Source organism: Diabrotica undecimpunctata, chromosome 1 (genome assembly GCF_040954645.1).
Source record: "Diabrotica undecimpunctata isolate CICGRU chromosome 1, icDiaUnde3, whole genome shotgun sequence".
In the NCBI taxonomy this organism is placed as follows: Eukaryota; Metazoa; Arthropoda; class Insecta; order Coleoptera; family Chrysomelidae; genus Diabrotica; species Diabrotica undecimpunctata.
In genome coordinates, this window is record NC_092803.1 from 34,791,207 (window position 1) to 34,813,393 (window position 22,187).

Sequence of the window (22,187 nt, forward strand, 5' to 3'; positions counted from 1 at the left end):
GTTCATGTTGTACTTTGTCAAAGGCCTTTTCGAAATCAATAAAGCAGGTGTAAATTTCTTGGTTCATGTCTAAGCATCTCTGTGAGAGAACGTTCATTGCAAACAGAGCCTCCCTTGTACCCAGCCCTTTTCTGAATCCCATCTGTGTTACTGATGTCTACGTCTAATTTCCTATAGATCCTATTATGGATTATTTTCAGGAACAGTTTTAGAGCATGACTCATCAAAGCTATCGTACGATATTCGCAGCATTCCCTTGTATTTGCCTTTTTTGGCAGTAGTATAAAGGTCGAACGGAGCCATTCCCTAGGTATTATTCCAGTTCTATATTGTGTTAAATAGATCTAGGAGTATTTTAATAGATTCATCGTCCATAAGTTTGAGCAGTTCTACGGGAATTTCATCAGGACCGGGGGCCTTACCACTTTTCGCTTGTTTGATTGCATAATCTATTTCTTCTCTGATTATATCAGGCCCTGTATCATCTGTATATTCGTTTGAGATTTCTTATCTATCTTTGTCATCAAAAAGTTGTGATATGTATTCTGTCCATCGATTCATTTTTTGTTGTAAATCTGAGTAAACCATCTGTATCTTTGATCTGTCCTGTCTGTGTTGTTCTTCTCCTTCCTGTCATTTCTTTAATCTTTTTGTGTACATTAAAAGTCATTTTTTTTTTAAGATCTGTTTGACTGTAAATATTTGAACCAGTGTCGATCTTCCCCGTCGGGAGCCCGTCTGATACTCTCCAATAATATTTTCTGCTAGTGGTTGGAGCCGCTGGTTTAAAATATACGTGAAGACTGTATATGCTGTACATAGTGGAGAAATTCCACGGTTGTTGTCTGAAGTTTGTCTCCTTTTTTATAGATCGGGCATACTATACTTTTCTTCCAGTCGTCGGGTATTTTCTCTTCTTTCCATATGTCTTTGATGAGCGCGTGGATGTGACTTGCTAGATGGTCGCCACCTACCTTATTCAATTCTGCTGGTATTTCGTCAACTCCCGGGGCTTTATTGTTTTTCTGGGATTTAATAACTTCGAGAACTTCCTCTATGGTTTGAGATTCTAACCATGTCTAGTTGTATGCCAAGTAGGGTCTGAAAATAATACATCCGGATTTCTGTGACTTTCTGTTGGTCACTGATTATTTGGCCACTTTCATAGACTTGTTTGAGGTTTATACCCACTTTTTATCTTTTTTAGGTATTCGTAAATTTTCTTCCATTTTTTCTATTTGTCCATTTTCATAGGCTCTTTTTTTATTTCTACATATCTTGTCTGCTCAATCCGTCTTGCGACTTCAAATGACGTTCGTCTTTCCCGTGTTCTTCTTGTTATATACATTTTGTGTGCTTCATTTCTTTCCTCTATTGCTTGTCTGCACTCGTCATTGAACCATGCTCCTCTTCTTGCCTTTTTCTTGTTTCCCATTGTGGACGCTGCCACTGTCAGTACTGTTGTTTTGATATTATTCCATTTGTCCTCTATGGAGTGCAGATTTCGTTTCGTTCTTTGTTAACTCTGCATCTAAATTTGGTTTGGAATAAAAGATGGTCTGATTTACAGCATGCTCCTCGCCGTGTTCTCACATCTGAGGTACTACTGGTTGCCTTTTTGTCTATCAGCACGTGGTCGATTTGATTGGTTGTGGTTCCATCTGGTGAAATCCATGTCATTTTGTGTATGTTTTTATGTGGGAAGCAGATAACCATGTTTTTACTGGTGTCAAAATTTGTCAAAATTTATCAAAAACTCCCCATTCTCGCTTGTTTCATTGTCCAGTGGGTGTTTTCCTATTGTGCCATAGAACTGCGGCTCCTTGCCTATTTTAGCATTCATATCACCCATTATAATCTTGATGTAATTTTTGGGCGCTTTGTCGCCCAAATGTTGTTCTTGTTTTTCTGTTGGGCAGTGAATGTTTATCATTGTTAGGTTGAAGTAGGTGCAAATTCTTAACTTGCATATCCTTTCACTGACTGCCTGGAAGTCTATGATTTTTGACTTGAAATCATTATCCACCACAATGTCCCTGACACCTTTTCTCCGCCTTCTTGTCTCCTGAAGAGCAGTAATCATGAGTTGATATCTTTTTAGTTCTTGCAGAAGTGCGGTTTGAGCTCCTGGTTTATTTAGTGTTCTCACATTCCAGTTTCCAAATATATAGTCCATGTTTCATAGCTTGAGTTGTTTCCGATAGTTCCGTCCTGTATTTTGAGGCAATTGTTCAGGTTTCGTAACAGTATGTTTTTTCCGGGAGTGGGTTGTCAGCCCACTGCTCAACCTTCCACCTTTACCCGGACTTAGGACCGGCAGTGGTGACTCCAGAGCTACTCGATCACCACAGGCGGAGTTGCTGCTTTTATTAGTCAGATTTATTTTTGGGGGGATGTTAAGTTATGCAATATTTGATGTAACTATCTATCTATATAAGGATTTTTACAGCTGTCGCAGCCTTCCTTCTTTCAGCCAACGTCTCCAGTCCTTTCTGTTCTGCCATTCTCCATCTCTAAGGTCTCGTCTTTCCATGGCTTCGTCCACTTCATCCCTCCATGATCTTCGGGGTCTACCTCTTTTCCTCCTTCCTATTTGGCTCCAATCCGAAATCTTTGCTATTCACCTTGTATGATCTGTTCTTCTCACATGTCCATACCAAATTAAACGTTTTTCTTCGATGTAGCTGAGTATGTCTTGTTCTATTGCCATTCTTCGTTTAATCTCCTCATTTCTGATGCGATCCATTTTTGTCACTCTGCAGTTTCTTCTCATGAACTCCTTTTCAGTTGCTGTGATTTTGGACCTGTTTCGTTTATTTATTACCCAATTCTCTGCTCCATAGGTCATTATACTGCGTACCAAGGTGTTATACCTTGGTACGCAGTATATATATATATATATATATATATATATATATATATATATATATATATATATATATATGATGTAACTTTTGTCTATTAAATGTCATATTCTAACGATTTGCTTAGAATTTGTTTCACTATGAATAGCTGATCAGTTGTAGATCTTCCTTGGAAACCGTTTGAATATTCCCCAACAATTTTTTCAGTTAGTTGTTAGAGTCGTTTGTTGTAATGATCTAAGTAAAAACTTTGTAACCTGTGCACAATAGGGTTATGTCGCGATAATTATCCTCTTTTTATAGATTGGGCACATAATCCCGGTTTTCGAGTCGCTAGGAATCTTTTAATTAATCGTGATCGTTTAATCGTGAATACAATTAAACAAAGAAAGCTTGAATATCTAGGCCACATATCGAGACACGATAAGTACCGTCTACTGCAATTGATTGTCCAAGGAAAAATAGACAGTAAGCGAGGGCCAGGCAGGAGAAGACACTCGTGGCTCAAAAATCTGAGGAAGTGGTTCGGGCTCACATCGGTCGAACTATTCAGAAGCGCCGCAAACAAGATCAGAATTGCCATGTTAATAGCCAACGTTCGCAACGGACAGGCACTTGAAGAACAAGAAGGAATCTTTTCATCTATATATGCCATCTATAAATTAATCGGAAATGTGATTTAAGAGCGTAGGCGCAAAATTTCGGGCCAATGTTTTTTAAATGTATTCATTTTTTTCGAATCCTGAAAAAACTAATAAGTATTTTTGAAAAATTTAAACGCAGAATGAAAGACTACATTATTACTGAGGGCCGAAAGTCCCTGAAAACTTCTATACTGTTTATTTTAATAAGTTGCAGGGGTGAAAAAAAAAAGAGAAAATTTAGTGTGATTTTTAATTTCAAATATCTCATTCAAAAAAACTTTTTGTTTATTCTAAGGGACTTTCGGCCCTCGGTAATAATGTAATCTTTCATTCTGTGTTTAAATTTTTCAAAAATATTTGTTAGTTTTCTCAGGATTCGAAAAAAATGATTGTATTTAAAAAGCATTGACCCGAAATTTTGCGCCTACGCTCTTAAGAAAAAAATGCAACCTTCGTACTTATTGGCCATAAAAGGTTTTTATTTTGTAAAGATTGTGTTTTTCACCATCCTTTCAGTAAACCTTTTTACAAGCGTGTGACATAAAAAATATTAGTTATTACAGACATAAAAGTTATTATCAAAAACATAGTAGGTAATTATTAAATGTTTATAAGGTAAAAAGTTGAAGCGAAATTTCTATACAGACGTTGTAATATTTTTTTTCTCTACAGTAAAATGTTGAGGCGAGCGTCACAGAACTAGCGCCACGAGAAGGCATCGTCACGAGTAGGGTCATATAATAGCGGTTCTTGACATCAATTCACCACTCTCGATCAGTTCGTTTCTAGTTATCATATATTTACTCTAAGCAGGTATAAATTAAAAACTGCATGAAAGATTATTAAGAAAAGGTAGACATTAAATGAGAATATCTTTCACTAAAAGATTAGATTCTCAACGATTGTCAAAATTTAATAAGAGTCATAGATGTCATCCGATTAATAACAACATTGAATCATCTGTTTATAATAATTCTCATTTTAAAATAATTTAATAAAAATATAAATACAATTATTATTTTTTAACATGTGTAGTGTATATATTAATTAAATTCACTGTCAAATGATATTTATTTATATTTTATTATTAATATTTGGTCTGAATTTCACAGGTTTGTCATAAGTAAACAACGTATTCTTCTATGCTTTGTTAATGCGTTAACAGGTGGCGTTAGAAGCAAACATAATAATTTATTGAATTTGTTTAAAATATAAAAAGTAAATAAATAATAAAATTACTCTATTTAATTTTAAAAATATTATTTAAATTTTAAAAATGCGGAAAACATATGTAGTATGAAGCTCCATCATTATGGATGCTTTATGATCATCAGCAAAAATAAAGTTAGAGACGCTCAACTACTTATCAATAATACACCAGTGGACCGAGTAAAACAGTATAACTATCTTGGAACAACAGTAAATGAACAATGGGATCACTCACAGGAAATAAAATGTAGAATAGAGAAGGCTAGGAGTGCATTCAATAACATGGCCAAACTCTTTAAAAGCCACAATCTTAATCTGGAGATAAAAGTAAGGCTCCTACGATGTTATATCTTCTCAATGTTGTATTACGGAGTTGAATCCTGGACACTAACTGAAGCAATGAAGAAAAAACTTGAAGCCTTCGAGATGTGGCTGTACAGGCGAATTCTAAGGATATCATGGACAGACAAGATAACCAACGAGACCGTATTACGAAGAGTGGGCAATGAAAGAGAGGTGATGTATACCATTAAAAGGAGAAAGTTGGAATATCTCGGACATATAATGAGAAACAGCACTAAATACAGATTACTGAAGGTAATCCTACAGGGTAAAGTATTCGGAAAGCGAGGAATTGGGAGAAGGAGAATATCATGGTTGAAGAACCTGAGGAAATGGTTCTCCACAACAACAACGAATCTATTTAAAGCATCAGTCAATAAAATAATTATAGCCAGAATGATTGCCAATATTCGGAACGAATAGGCACTGAAAGAAGAAGATGAAGCTCCACGCTAGCCTACAGTAACGCTTACTGTACCACTTTTTATTTTAATAATAATTTTGATAAAATGTAAATTTTTTTTAAATGTATCTCAAAATTGAAGTCTCAAAGAATCGATTGCGATCTGCTAACTATTTCTAGAATCACTGTTTGGACAAGTACAGTAAACTTGTTTAAATATTGGCTCTCAGAGATAAACAAATTGAATACCTTACAAACTATTTGGCCCACCTAGCTGAGATTTAGTACAGTTCAATAACAATACAGTTATTAATTGCCATAATTTCAAGTAGTTATATTACATGTCATTATTCAAACAACAAAGTTAACATTAACATTTATAAATTACTGCAAAAATAGGTTAAGGGTTTTTTGCAATTATCTCGGTCAATTGTTTATGCATTTTACTTCTGAAACTGGCAAATTAAAGAAATTTTTAAGATCTATAACTATTATTTGAACAATTTTTCTCCAAAATGCATAAGAAACGTTTTATAGACAAAAAAAAAATTTTCACTTTTTATAATTGTTTAAAAAACAAAGCATAACAAAGCTGTACGTCTTCAAAGATTTGTCATCAGCTATCCCTCATATACCTTTTAGAACCTTCAAAAACCTGTGTATAATATTTTTATGTGAAATCGATGAATTTTTCAAATATTGACTGGGTACCAGTGTACCGTCCTAAAATAAGATTATATTGATAAATAAGATCAAAGTTGTTTTCGTATTAATTACGTCAGGGACTTTCCGAGTAAGCGGTAATTCCAAATCAGAAACCGGTCAAGAACAACACCGACGAACATAAGACGATAAAATTCACTTTTTTCATCAAATAGAGATTAACGATAAAATTATAAAATGATGTTCTGTATTAATAAATAATGCAGAACATAAAAATGCCAACTGATATACTATAAAACATTGGTTTTCTTTGATTACGCTGAACAATTTTGGAGCAAAATACAATTACCGGCAGGAAAAACGGAGCACTTGTATTTTTAAAACAAAAACTTAGAATTTTATTTTTCTTTAAACTTTCATCACTATAATAACGTAAACAAACGAAACAAACTGTTTTAAGTAATTTCTAATAAAAATTGAACTTTTGAACAAAGAATTGTTTCAGTATATAACAATTCAAAAATGAAGAAAAAAACTTAAGTAAATGTTGTAACAAAATGACGCTCAATTCAAAGGGGTTCTTTTAACCCCTTTGGACTCAATGCTGGCTAATCCATTACAGGAATGTTTACTTCAATTAAAAACTGTTGAGTGTTTCTCGTACTGTGAGGCTTGGCATTATCATGCATCAGAACAAAGTCATTTGTCATCAATGTACATGACAGCTGTTATGGAGCCTCTCGGAACGATGTACAATTCTCTACGTGCCTCAAGAGAAATTCCAGCCCACATCATAATTAAGCCCCCTTAATAGCCTATCCTAGGACTGAAGATACATTCTGAAAAACGCTCATGTGGTCTTCGTCATACTCTCTCACGGCCATCTGGAGGTCCCAAGGTAAACCTGGACTCATCGGTAAATAAAACGTGCCTCCAATAATTATTTACAGTAAAATGAGCATGTGGTTTGTGGCAAACTCGATGGCGCCTGAGAAGTTGTAGGCCTGCGACTGCTTAAATTTGCTTCTCCAAGCCTTCATCTAATTGTTCGTTCACGTACGTTAGTATTTCGGACGTACGTCTGAATATACGAAGTTGATTTCGGATTTGTCATGCCACAACCGTGGCATGACGATCTCTTAGATTTTGTAAGAGGATGAAGCGATCATCACGGGCACCAGTTCTTCGTTGGATACCGGTTCCAGGTCGTCTAGTATAAGCTTCGGTTGCCAAGAAACGTGTAAAAATACGGTGCACAGTACTCTTGGATATTTGACACTTTTGAGCAACATATCGCTCACTTCTTCCGTCTTAAAGCAACGCAAAAATAGCAGCCGCTGTTTCGGGATTTACAGCCATAATTCTTGAGATTAAATCAACGCAATTTAACTTCAAATTGTGTTTGATACTTGACTGATAGTTTACTCACATCAACAAGAACAAAAGAATAACAATAAAATACCAACAGCTACCTTTGCACTTTTAAAAGTGAAAAGAATAGTCTACATACTTTATTTCTGATTTTTTATGCATTTTTTTGGATAAGCATTTAAGTTTTATTAGATATTACTTAAAACAATTTTTTTCGTGCTCCGTTTTTCGGGGCGGTAAGTGTATATTGTTTTGGAAAGTATCGATGTAACCAATCTCTTGAAGTAAAAAAACACACTTTTCCAAGAATGAATGTTTACAAAAGTTCAGAATGCATATGAACAACACACATAAAAGGAAGATCTCAAAAATTCAAATAAAACATTATTATATCGCAAATACAAAAGAGACTAAAAAATACTAAAGAGACCAAAAAGACTAAAAGTGTCAACGTAAAAATATAAATAACAATTTAACTGAGTACATAATACAGGTACCTACATCGATTGAAGACGAATGGAACTTAACAATGGAAAAAACTAGTACACATACGCATATGATTATAAACAATTAAAATTCCATCAGCATCTAACACGTTCTTGATTAGTAAAAGATTTTAAAATAATCAATGTCGAATCTAAAAACCATAATAAACAAATTTAAATATTCATTATTGAACTAATAGCTTCAGTTGAACGACCTAGGAATATATTATAAGAAAGCAGTGTGAGTTTGCTGAATACTTTGTTAAACTGGCTGCACGATTCATACAATAACAATATTTTGAGTTGCAAGATGGAAAATATAATATCCACTGCGCTCCAAAATTAACGCATAATTTTAAAAACACTGGTAAATCAAATAATTTTAATGTTTCGATTTTTGTGCTAATATATTTTTGTTACCCCCGGTATATTGTAAAATTTATCGAAAGAACGGTAAAAAACGCTGATGTTTTTACCATTTTTTGCAAAAAAATTAAAAAAATGCTAATTGTGTTTCATTTTATTTCGAATTTAGTTGGGATGGATTATGTTGTGCTGAACGTTTAAAGAGGTTTTTCAAGTTTAATAAGTGTTTTTTCTTTGAAATGAACCACCAGAAGCAAGAAAATCGAAATTTGTCAGAAAGTGACTGTTTTAATATTGGTACTACTCGCGAAGAAGGATACACTCAAGTAAAACTCGCTGAACGTTTTGACGTCACCCAGTCAACCATTTCAAGAGTGTTACCACGTTTTTCTGTTATTGGAAGTAACTCGAGAAGACCCGGTCAACTCCGTAGAAGGGTTACAACTTCTAATCAAGACCGGTTTTTGACACTTCGTACACTGAGACAAAGGTTTGTTACCAGTACTTATCGTAACAAATGAATTTTTGGATCAGTAACTTTAGAATCAGCCAAAATGCGATTAGAAGACTTGTCGAAAACAACCTACACCCTGGAAGGGCACAAATTGGCCCATTATTGACCAGAGACCATAGAAGGCAAAGATTGCATTTTGCTCGTGAACATGTTGATTGGAATAATGACGATTGGGGAAGAATATTGTTCACCGATAAATCCAGGTACTGTCTTTTTTCTGATGACAGGAGAAACCGAGTGTATAGAAGCCCTGGGAAACGCTACGCACAGTGTAACACCGTAGGGACTGTACAGTATGGCGACGGCTCGGTAATGGTGTGGGGTGGGATTAATTTAGAGGCCCGTACGGAATTAATAAGAATAGATCGCGGACGGCTTATATCGCAGAGGTATATAACAGACATTTTAGAAGAGCGCGTCGTGCCATTTGCACCATTTATTGGGGATAATTTCATGTTTATGCAAGATAATGCCAGGCCACACACAGCAAGAATTGTGCCGCAGTATCGTCGGGAGGTTGGAATTCCTGCCATGGATTGGCCTGCGAGAAGTCCTGACCTCAACCCAATAGAACATATTTGGGACATCATAGGCAAACGTCTACGACAACTACCTAATGAAATCCACAAGGAAAATAATTCCTGCAGCTGGCTGTATACCACGTATAACAAAAAGAGGTTAGTCTTTGTATGTGGGTATATTTTATTTTATAAAAACCCTTAAAAGGGCAACATTAAAAGCACGAACGTTTTCGGAACAACTGTTCCATCATCAGGTTAAAATACCTAAAATAAATATAAACCATTTAATTACAGCAAACGTGGTTTAAAATTTTGACTAAGGTTAAAGAAACAATAAAATGGTTATACTTACAGGTTACCATGCCTGAGCCACCAAAATATTTGGGTAAAAACCCTTTAAAATGTAATGTGTTACCAAAGATTGTACATGATGTTAATAATATTATATGATGTTTAAACATCTGTACTGTTCCCTGTAACAACGTCGCGAACTTATGTTGATCGCGTCGCTGTACGCGACGGGGTTCGAGACGATATTCGGTTATTCGGAGCATATGTGTACCCACCTTAAGATATTTTTATGTAGTACACGGAAACGAAATTGTTTTTTACAGTTTCATACCAAAGACTAAGTTCTTTATTGTACTGTTTCTTTCTTATGTCAGTATCTATTAATGTCTTGTATTATTAAAAAAAGCCAGATTTTCCATTGCATATTTTTTTGTCAATTTTGCTCCAAGTAGCAATCAAATAAAAGGGTAAAAACCCAAAATAGTTTTAAAATATTTAAAAAAATACTCTGGGTCTGAGTAAAAAAACCAATCACATATTGTAGGAGAAATCAGAACGCGTTTATACTGGAGCATTGTAATGTAAGATACACATAATGTGCTATTAACGTACAGACATACTTTTACCCATCCTTAGAAACTAATAAGGATTGAAGTTGAAATAAAATAAACTTACATTTTGAATAAAAAAAATTAAACTATTGTATTTATAGGTCCAATGAAAAAAAAAAATACTACAACTATTTGAATTTTTCGCAAGGGGTGGTTTTTATATGGGTAGAAATTATGTGCTAAAAAATTAAAACAGTAAATAAATCTAAATTTAATGTTACTGTTTAATAATTCCAAATTGCTTGAATTTACAATTATATGATTTTTTTCTAATAGGGGTCGTTTTCACCTCTAAAAAATAAAACGCAACCAACAGCACAAGACCAATTTTAAAGTAAAGGTTAACTCTAACATAAATCCAAATTTCCATGCAAATCAGTGGAGACAAGGTATTCAATGACATTGTTTTAATTATAACTAATCTAGGGAGTGAGATTTAGGTGTTAAACTGTGATAAAATTTTAAATATATATTGTTTACTGTTAATTGATACTCATTTACTTCATTAAAAGATGATTTGAATCAATTACCAGCTTTAATTTACAATTATACAATGTTTCCAACCAAAAGTGAAGTGGAGGGTAAGTATTACCTAAATTACAGGATATCGCTGTATTTCACGTTTATTTACTAGCCTAAATATAGTATCAACGAATGTAGACGCATGTATGTCTATATTCGTTGATAGTATTATTTGGTATTATCAACGAATACAAACGCATGTGCGTCTATATTCATTGGTATTATGGATATCTACACGATCTCCAAAAGAATTGCATATTAAGAATAAAAATATGATAATTTTTAAAACATACCTTTAGCTTTGAAAGCCATATTTTTCAATCGCTATTTTTTACTCGTAATCCAGGAGGACACTTCGAATAATCCAAGAAGAAAACACAAATTTCACTTTACTGTCAAGTCTGCTTATCGACTGAAATATTACGAGCATAAACTATCTCTAACTGCCAATGAAAAGATTTGAAAAGTTACTACCTGCATTTAAAAAGAATAACTACTCCGGACACAAACAATAGTTTCCTTCAAGGAATCAGGTACCTACCTATCCTTGTAATGCAAATCATCAATTATTTATTTAATACAAGAAAACAAAATCATTGTAGATATTTAACTTTAAATCGAAAAGAGAAAGTAACATCCAAATGAAGAGGTAAATATATCTTTTTTGTTTCTTCCAGATAACAATAGTTTTGTTACTTCGTTGACAATTCTAGATTCTCGGAATACAATAAACAGTTTTTGGCATAGAAATAGAAATACATAAGAAGCTTTTCCAAAAATAAACAAAACTGGGCAATACAGATGATGACATATACAATTCAAGATAATAAAGTTAATCAATCAGAACTATCATGTACTTGTAGAGCAGGCATGGGCAATTCACGGCATGCGGTCCACAGCAAGGCAAGGATGTGACAGGCTAAGGCATCTTGGAAAAAAATAGTAATTTATGCAATAAATGCATAACATAGATTTTTCTACGAATGAAAAAGTTGACAGCAAGAGCCAGCAGACGAGTACTGCAATTCCAAAACTTTCTACAGACTATGTAAATAATACACAGTATTACATTTTAATTAAAAAACTAAATATAAAAAATTTAAACTAATTACTAAATTACCAGCAGACTAAGTTATTAGCCTCGCGAACAGGCAGCATTTAAAAAACGTTATAGCACCGTAGATCATATACAAGTAGGCAATAAGAACATTAACTGAAAAATCAAACAAATACAATATAACACTCTGGATAGCTTTGGTAGATTTGACGAGAAGGCATTTGAGTCGATAGAAATTTGGGCAATCCTTAATGCCTTAAGCAACAATAGAGTTGGTGACCGATATACAAAAATCATGATGTCTATACAGGGTGTAACGAAAAGGTAGGTCACAAATTAAATCACGCATTACGGGACCAAAAATAGTTCGATTGAACCTAACTTACCTTAGTACAAATGTGCACATAAACAAAGTTACAGCCCTTTGAAGTTACAAAATGAAAATCGATTTTTTCCAATATATCGAAAACTGTTAGAGATGGCAGGAATATCTTTAAAAAAAAAATAACAGTGAAATCTGTAAAGCCCATAAAAATTTTATAGGGGTTTTGTTCCCTTAAACCCCACCAAATGTTTGTATATGTTCGAATTAAATTATTATGTGGTATTGTGGTACTTACCATTAGTTAAACACAATGTTTTTAAAACTTTTTTGCCTCTTAGTACTTTTTCGATAAGCCAGTTTTTATAAAAATGAGGCTACTTTTTTATTTTGTTTTAAAAATTCTCTAGTCGACTGTATAATACTTGTTGATCTGGTTACTATGTATTAAATAGTAGCATCAACAATACATATTGTCAGTAACAAATATTCCAATTATTGTGCATTTAAGATTATTAAGCAAAACTAAATTTTCTATTACAATGGTGTACACGTATTCAGAAATGGCAGATATGCATTTAATTCTGGGTAAGTTTGAGCAGGCTAAATTGGGGTTTTAGATAATTGTTGGAAATTTGGTAATTACAGGGGAATATCAAGTGAATAGTGCAGCAGCTGCAAGGCATTACGCAGAAAAATATCCTAATCGAAATACACCAGGCAAACGATTATTTCTTTTGATTGATCGTCGTTTACGAGAGACAGGCACATTGCGACCGCAATTGTTGGTAATAATGGTCGACCAAAAGTACATACAAACAATGAAAAGATTTTGGAAGCAATTGAAGAAATTCCTGGAAGCAGTACAAGAGTAGTAGCGGCTCAATTAGACGTGCCTCACATGATAATTTGGAGAAGTTTCAAGGAACAGAAGTTTCATCCTTATTAATTAACACCCGTTCAGGAATTACTGGATGAAGATTATCCTAAAAGAGTGGGGTTTTGCGATTGGTTTTTAACGGAAAACACACAAAATGTCTATTTTATTAATCATGTTTTGTTTATCGATGAAGCTACCTTTAACAGAAATGGCATTAGGAACCATCATAACAGGCACATCTGGGCCGAAGAAAACTCTTGAAACAAAAAAAGTATCTCATCACCAAAGAAATTTTAGTCAATGTTTGGGCAAGGATTGTGGATAATAACCTAATAGAGCCAGTATTTCTTCCAAACAATTTAAACGGTGAAAATTATTTACACTTTCTACAAAACTTGTTACCAGAGGAAAAATATGTGGTTTTTACAGGATGACGCTCCAGCGCATTACCATAATGAAATAAGAGAATATCTATTAGATCAGTATCCTGAACGTTGGATTGAAAGGGGCCCTGATGCGCCTATTTCTTGGCCGCCCAGAGGTGTAGATCTTAACCCAATTGATTTTTGCTTCTGGGATTTTATAAAAGGGTACGTAAATATCAAATTCTTCAACTTGTTATGCAGGGTAAAGTATTTGGCAGAAGAGGACCGGGACGCCGTCGTATCTCGTGGTTGAAAAATCTCCGACAATGGTTTGGGATGACCTCAGCGGAGCTGTTTCGCAGAGCAGTCAACAAAACCATGATAGCCTTGATGATCGCCAACATCCGGACCGGATAAGGCACTGAAGAAGAAGAAGTACGTATATTCCGTACCAATTATGAATAAACAACAACTAACGAATAGAATCATAGAAGCTGCAAATCGATTTCGTCAGAAGCTCATGATTTTCCAAAATATTCGATTTACCTTTTTAAAACGATGTCGAATGTTTATTCAAGAAAATGCAGGTCATTTTGAACATTTGTAAAATCCACCACATATTTGTAAATGGTTATGTAAGATTATAGAGAACTGCTAATAATATGAAAATTTATTTATATTTTACATGTTGTTAGGTACTCAGAAATTTTGAAACACATTAAAAAATAAGCCGCATCTCGATAAAAAAGTACTAAGAGGCAAAAAAGTTTTAAAAATATTGTGTTTAACTAATGGTATCACAAGAATAATTTAATTGGAACGTATGCAAATATTTGGGGGTTTTAAGGGAACAAAACCCCCATAAAATTTTTAAGGGGTGTAGAAATTTCACTGTTATTTTTTTTAAAGATATTTTTTCAATATAAAATCTCGATTATTAGTTTTCGATATATTGGAAAAAATTGATTTTCATTTTCTAACTTCAAAGGGCTGTAACTTTTCCTGCATTCTTGCATTCAACAGTTTTTTTGTGGTCCTCGTCTCCTGAAGTTTTGTTATTTTCATTTAAGTCAAAAGTCATTACTCGGGGGGTTTTTGGGGATGTTGTACATCAATATTACGACGGCGATGGTCTCCATGGTATCTGGTATCCAGAGTGATCTTTCTCCTGGAGCTTCATTTTAATTTTATTCTAAATCAGTCGACAGTAATTACACAGGGGGGTTTCCGAGGTCGCTGAACACGAATATTTTTTGGATAAATCACCTCAGAATACCTCATGCAACTTTATATAAAACTTCTAAAAATTATCCAAAACCTTATTTCTTAAATTTGGCGCTTTTAAACAGTTGGTAGCACTAATGAAGTGCTAGGTGATACATATTATAATCTCCCCTGTAGCAGCTCCCGCCTTTTACTTTAACATGTGCTCTTATACTTAATCTCTAACACGTATTTGTACACAGATATCCTCCAAATTGCATAGTTAAAGTGCGTTTTTTTCTGCTTTTATATGAAAATGTGGATGTAGAAAGAATTGCTTGGTTTGCAATTTGGCACGTAAAAATTTGTGCTTAATCATCTTTTTTACTTAGTAAAATTATTTTTATTGATATTCAAGAAATTATATCTTAATTCTTTTTGATACAACACTTACAGAAAAAATTTAATAACAAATTAACAAACAACTTCAGGAGACGTGGTCCACGGTGGGCACCAGATACCTTGGAGATCATAGACGTGTACAGCAACCCAAAAAAACGCCGAGTAATGATTTTGACTGATTTTGAATAAAAACAACATAAAACTCCAGGAGACGAGGTCCACAGTGGGTTCCAGGCAGCAGGAGAATCATCACTGTCATAATATTCGTATCCACCGACCTCGAAAACCACCGAGTAATGAGTTTTGATTGATTGCTAATAAAAACTACATAAAACTTCAGAAGACAAGGTTCACCCTGGATACCAGGTAGCTCGATGATCATCGCCGTCATAACATTAGTGTTCAGTGATCTGAAAACCTTCAGTGTTCAGGGGTGAAAACCCCCGAATAATAAAATTAAACTCATTGCTGTCGATATCTTCTTAGTTGCAAATTTTTAATTTTTTATGCACTTCGGAAATGCATTTTTCTTTTCTTTTGATGATTGTTAAGCGAGACGTTTAAATGTTTACATAGGCAGAATGATACGTACTATAGCCGACAAAGTAGCAGCTGTCTTAATAATCGGTGAATGTAAAAACAATTTCCACGTAGAGGAATGTCTTTTTAATGATAGGTACCCCGATCGCCCTATATCGACGACTTATTTGAGGGAGCTTCTTCGGAAGTTTGAAGGAACAGGTAGTGTTCAATATGCCTAACGATCTGGTCGACCAACAATTAGTGATTACAAAAAAATTGACATAACTGCAGAAATGGAATCAGTCAAAAACCAGAACACCGAGTGGTTAAAACAAATTTCATCCACAAATTAAAAATTGTACAGCAACTTTAGGATGATGACCCCGACCGAAGTCCAGAATTCTGTGAAAATATGTCTAATCAAATTACTTTCGTGAAAAACTCAATTTCCAGAAAAAGTAAATGCTTGGGCAGGTATTTTGGGAAACCACATAATTGGACCTGTTTTTCTCAATGTTAACTTAACCGGTAAACTGTATCTGGAGATGCTACAAAACGCGGTTAAACCGTTAATTTTTGAAATTCTGTAAGATAATCCAGATGAATTCAGCATCTTGGACGTAACGTTTCAACAAGATGGTGCTTGTGCACACTATTCTGGTGCAGTAAAACGTTACCTAAATGAGGAATATCGTGGTAGATGGATTGGACGACGAGGTTCGATAGAATGGCCAGCTCGGTCACTGGAGCTCACACCATTAGATTTTTTCTGTGGGAGTACTTGATATAGGAATAGAGGAATATGCTACAGCACCCGACAGTATTGACAATGTAAAACAAAGAATTGTTAAAGAATGTAGGGCAATTTCCTTCGACACATTTGAACGAGTGCGACAAGAGTTTACCAATAGGATGGATTACTATCGGGAAGTAGATGGAACACATTTTGAAAACTTAATATAAGAACTGATTCTTAAAGCTTTATTAATTATTAACCGCGAAACTACAATTTTAGTATTTATTTAATTTATTCATCAAAATCTGGTTAAACCAAAACAAAATTATTATATTAATTAGTATATTCATTAATTATAATTAAATATAATATTAATTATTAATTAATTGAAATTAATTAGATATTTTCAATAGCCTTCAAACGAAATATCATTTGCCATAAGGTCCCATTTAAAATTATCGGTCACAGTGACTAGTACGTCACCTATGACTAGTTGAGAAGCCTATGTCCGTTTATTTCATTCCTCCAAATTTCACTATTGTAACTATAACCGTTGAAAAGATACGAGGGAGGAGGGGACTTTTGGTTAGCACTGTATGAATTCGAGTGTATCATAAAATACATTCACACTTTTTTTTAATACCACCTGAGAAAAAATACACGTAAGTGAAAACATAAAACTGGTAATAAAATTTTCAATTTATGCGATATTTTTCCCAGAGGAAATATTAAAAATGCCACACATTGTCCAATTTCTCAATGTTGTCAAGCTCCTTATTAAACTGAAGAATCCATTACATTGTTTTATTTATTTTTTATTAAAAATTAAACGAGTTGAAATATATTAAAATCATTGCCAAAAGGTATATATGAACGTGGTCAAGGATGTTAACAAACCAGAGGTTATTAACAATGATTTAAATTTGACCTTAAGTTATGTCAATTAAGCTGGAAAACCAATTGGTCTGACTCTCGCGTGTATATCGGTGCGAAGGTTGCATTTGTTTTAAGAGAATTTTTTATATAGTATGTTTAAGTCATTTTTGAAACATTTGTGGTTGTTTATTCTTTCAACATTAATTTATTAATATTGTTTTATAAGAGTTTATATGCAGTACTTTCACATACAAACATACATGAAATAGATTTTTATTTAGGAAATTTATTATATATTTCGTATTTGTATTTACGAGCCCCTTCCCGTATCACTTGGCCCACCTATGGAATTTGCACTTAAGTCGATTACCATAAATAAATTATACTCTGCATGATTTTTATAAGTTCCCATATTAATTAATATGGTATTTTATTAATATTTATTAAAAACATTACCCTTATGGTTTTTTATTTATTTTCAACAATAAAAAAAATTTCACTAAACTGGCTATGCATTCACTTATGTCAACATACGTTGATTTTTTCATAATTACGTTAAATCCAGAGGTAGCTATGGAAAATGACATAACAATAATACTGTCAGTTAATGTCAAATGTATTTTGTAGTATTGTAAAGCTTTTTGCCGTTTGTGGATTATACAATGGGTCGAGGTAAAGTTATCGATGAGAAAATTTGTTCAATCCTTATTAGATTTTTTAATTCTGGAAAATCCAATTCGGAAATCGCGAATATGTTGAAAATCGCAATTGTCACGCTCTAGTGTAAGGAATATAGTCAGAAGATAAAAAACTACAGGTTCGGTCGTCACAAAACCTAAAAATGTACCAAAAATTAAAATAACCGAAGCAGGTCAAAGTGCATTAAGACGCATTATAGTGAAAAATCGACGAGCGAATTATATGGAGTTAGGCTTTTTATGGAGTAACGTTATTGGAAGACACGTTTCTAGATCAACATGTCACCGAGAGGCCCAAAAATTAGGATTTGGTACTTACAAAGTAAGTTTTATAGTTGAAAAAGTTAGTACGAATTGTTTTTAATAAATTTCATTTTATTTTAGGCTAAGGAAAAGCCACTTTTAACATTACAACAAAAGAAACATAGACTAAGATGCTCAAAAGAGCATGAAAATTGGACCCAGTCGCAATGGGATTCAATACAATGGAGTGATGAGTCCAGATTTGAAGTGTGCGTTGGAGACAGTAGGAGGCGCGTCATTCGCAGGAAAAATGAAGCTTTTCATCCCGACTGTCTGAAGAGAAAAGTCAAATTTCCTGCATCTGTCATGATCTGGAACAGCACGTCGTCTAAAGGTATGGGAAAGTTACATTTTATCGATGGGATTGTAAACACGGACAAATATTTGAATATTTTAGAATAATCTCTTTTGGGGATTATGAGTGAATTCCATTTTATGAAATCACTAACGGGAGAATTTTACTGTCATCATGGCATGTGTTTGTCTTTTTAAAGACGAATTACATGCTATGATCTTTTCTGGCGGATATTCTCAAGTTACAGTTGATTTCATGTAATCGAATGAACTATCTTATAAGTAAAGTCGTCCCAGGAACGCAACTCAACAATATTGGCAATATTATTTTAAAGTCGTCTACTTTAAAATTGTCTGAATTGTCAATATAGATGAGTCAGATAAAATTAAATTATTAGAAGAATTTTTCACTAAGTAACAAAAAACAAAATTTGTTTAATTTACTAATGTTTGTTTTTTGAGAACGATTTCCGAAGTGGAAATTGAAACGTCAATAAACGTACTTTAACCTTTAATTGTGGCTTATTCCCATTTAAATAGTAACACCTACAAAGAACGGCAGCAAAACTGAAAACGCGAAGATTATCAACACCCAATGAAACCAGACAATGCGAATGATCTCAGGTACAATTGGACCCACACTGAACTATTGGCTTTGGATTCTGAGTCACATTCCACAGCCGAAATTGCGAAGAAGTCATTCTCTTCTCGGAGAATATCGAAAAATCGAGGCTAACCATCAGCTACCCATCGACCATGATAAGCTTGATATTGAACTAAACAGACTGCGCTCCAGATATCCTCCATTGTTAAGAGCCAACTCCTTACATCAGGAACATTTCAACCTCACCAACGCTTGGAGAAGACAATGGGAGAACGACTCACCACAGGAAACACGCCAAATAGTCTGTATCGATCAGAAACCGCGAGGTTTTGAAATGACTCGCAATATATAGACAACGCTAAACAGAATAAGAACAAACATCGCTAGATGTACTGACAGCTTATATAGATGTGGAAAAGCCCTTACTCCTAAGTGTAACTGTGGTGCGCAATGACAGACCGTCCGTCACATTGTTGAAGAATGTCCCCGAAGGCGATTCCCTGGAGTTTTCGATGAGTTCCTCAATGCGACCGAAAATGTTTTACATTATATTAATAATACATTAGATGTTCATTTGTAATAGTCCCTGTAACGTTTTATATTGATTTTTAATTATGTGTTCTTCTTGTATGCCATACAATAAATAAAATAAATGTCTAGTATAACTTCTCTTTTGATTGTAAATGTCTTTAGCTTGAGGGTTTTTCTGTAAGATTTCTAAGTATGCATCCCGTTTCTCATTTTTAGCTGTTTGTAGATATATGATACATATTAACATATTTGTTTCGTATAAAGATTTGTTGCACGATTGCTACACGAGATCTGCTATTAACGTCATTCTAAAACCGACCTTGTCTCCATCTTGACTTTTCTTAAGTAAATAGTTTCTATATAAAATATATACCTGCTGCTGTCAGATATTATCTCAAATTACAGGTTTATATATTTATAAAATGTTTTCATTGTCTAATTACTAAAAGTCTTACCAAAAAATGGAAATATATCAGTTATTTGATGAGTGAAAATATATAGATTAATAGTGTTATTTGCGAACTAAAATTTTATTGTTATCACCAAGTCCATTAAAAGATCAATTACTTAAATGTTAAATAAATATTTGGAAACTTGTGGCTAATTTCCCAAAAAGAGAAAAGTTACAAAAATACCATAAAAATTCCACCAGCCTGTTAACTTTATCTTCAGAAATCATGCATACCAAATGATATGTCTGCAATTGATTTGATAACTAAATAAACATTGATACATTTTTAAATTGCACAGGTCTAGAATATATGAAATGTAGTGCAAATTATGTGCGATGTTGATTTATACATGGTCTTTGACACACAATATTTAGTGTAAAATTAAACAACTTAAAAATAGGATAAAGAAGAAGTGTGATCTAAATCATAAAGTATAATTTGATATTGAATTGAAAAATGTAGAGATTTGTAATTTAAAATTGATTTCCATGAAACCAAATTTGGATTTATGAAAGAATGTTGATGTGGTAAGAAAATATAAATGACTTACAGTCCATCTAATTTACAAACCGTTGCACGTCATCGGCGTCATAGCCCGTGACGTCACATGATACCAACACGAAATATTTAGGCGGTAGGTGTGTTCTTTTTTAGAATCACTTTGCCGAGTACACTGGCATTACAGCCACTAGACATATTTTATTATATACGCGTAGAACTAATATTTAAAGATTTCTATTAACGTTAACTTAAAGAAATGCAGAATAATATGTTTCATTTAATTTGTAAAAATGCATTATAAAGCGTTTTTATGAAGAACATTTGTTCAAAACACACTGTAACTGTAATCGAACGAAGGTGAAATTTTGGCATAAATTGGTAACACTTATTTGACAGTTGCGGTGTTGACACTTTAGTTTTGTTTTTATTATTTACTATTAATTAAACTATGTTGTTTTTTAAACAAGCGGCTTAAATTGTTTTTAACAAGATTATTTTTTAACTCTTGTTTTGTTTCTATTTATTTACATTAAATATTAATTTATTTTGTTGTCTACCATTGTTGTACACTTTTGCAATAATTATGTGATCTATTTGATTTAAAATGGATTCAGGAATTTTTTATACTTTGGCAACTATGTCAACTTCGATCTCTAACGTAGATAATGACGTGAAACGGTTTGTAAATTAGATGGACTATATCTATTTATGTCAACTTGATTCACCAAATATCGGATAAGCCTTTCCTAACGTCTTCCCTTCTTCTCTATTTCTTAGTATTTACTATGAGTCTGCAAATTTTTTATGTCGTCTGCCCATCTGCCCATTAACGTGGGCCAAAATTTAAGATTTTTCAAGGCTTTAATTACTAACGATTAAAAAATCTTTAATTCTCGTTTGCCGAAGCAAGTCTACCCGTTTACGAACGGCTACGGCTAGGTCACGTAATTTTTTAAGAACAGGTTTTTTTTCACTCCAACATCGATGAGTTGGGGGGTTATCAAAAAGAAATAATGTTTTCTCTCTTTTGCCATTTTTTAATTGATAACTTTAACAGAGGGTATAAAGTTTCTATAAACCATTCCATGGACATTTAATATCCATCCAAGCACTCTTTTGCGAAGTGTAAACGATATGCATGGCAGACATATTAATGTGTTTAAAACAATGTGTTTTCTTGCATTTACCAATGACAAGCATGGGCAATCAGTGGCTGCCAGTCACATTAGCCCAAGCTAAGGCAGTGATAAGATCTGCTTATTTTAGGTCCAGGTGCTGCTAATTCACAACGTGATGCAAGAGTTTTTCGTGGTAAAACTTTCCAATTGAGCCCAGTTTCGTCTGCATTATAAACGTTTTGGAAGGCGTAATTTTTTTTCTTTAGTAACTCCCTTAATTTAATTTAAAATTAATATGTTTCTGACGAATCAGTACAGTTTTTATCCTTGTATTTGAAGCTCACGAATGCCATGTTTTGACTTATACGACATACACATATACAGGCAACGTGGCCGGGAATGGGTGTCTGTGAGCCCCAACTCTAATCGTCGTAGGAGATTTGTGGTTGGATGTGGGTTTGAATCTATCAACATTCAGACGATTCCTGAATTAACATCTCTGTATGTTACAAGATTG

At 33.6% G+C, this 22,187-nt stretch overlaps 1 protein-coding gene across 5 annotated transcripts in view; it reads right to left on the reverse strand.

Moving 5' to 3' along the window:
- Positions 1–22,187, reverse strand: part of ClpX (Caseinolytic protease chaperone subunit) — a 52,701-nt gene that overhangs the window by 27,105 nt on the left and 3,409 nt on the right. Inside the window, exon 1 of one of the 5 annotated variants that reach the window (XM_072540455.1) lies at positions 11,100–11,244. The exons of the other annotated variants lie outside the window; for them this stretch is intronic. Coding sequence (XP_072396556.1) covers positions 11,100–11,118 — 19 coding nt within the window. The 5' untranslated portion in view covers positions 11,119–11,244. Of the gene's footprint in view, positions 1–11,099; positions 11,245–22,187 lie in introns of those variants that run through there. 5 annotated transcript variants of the gene reach the window in all.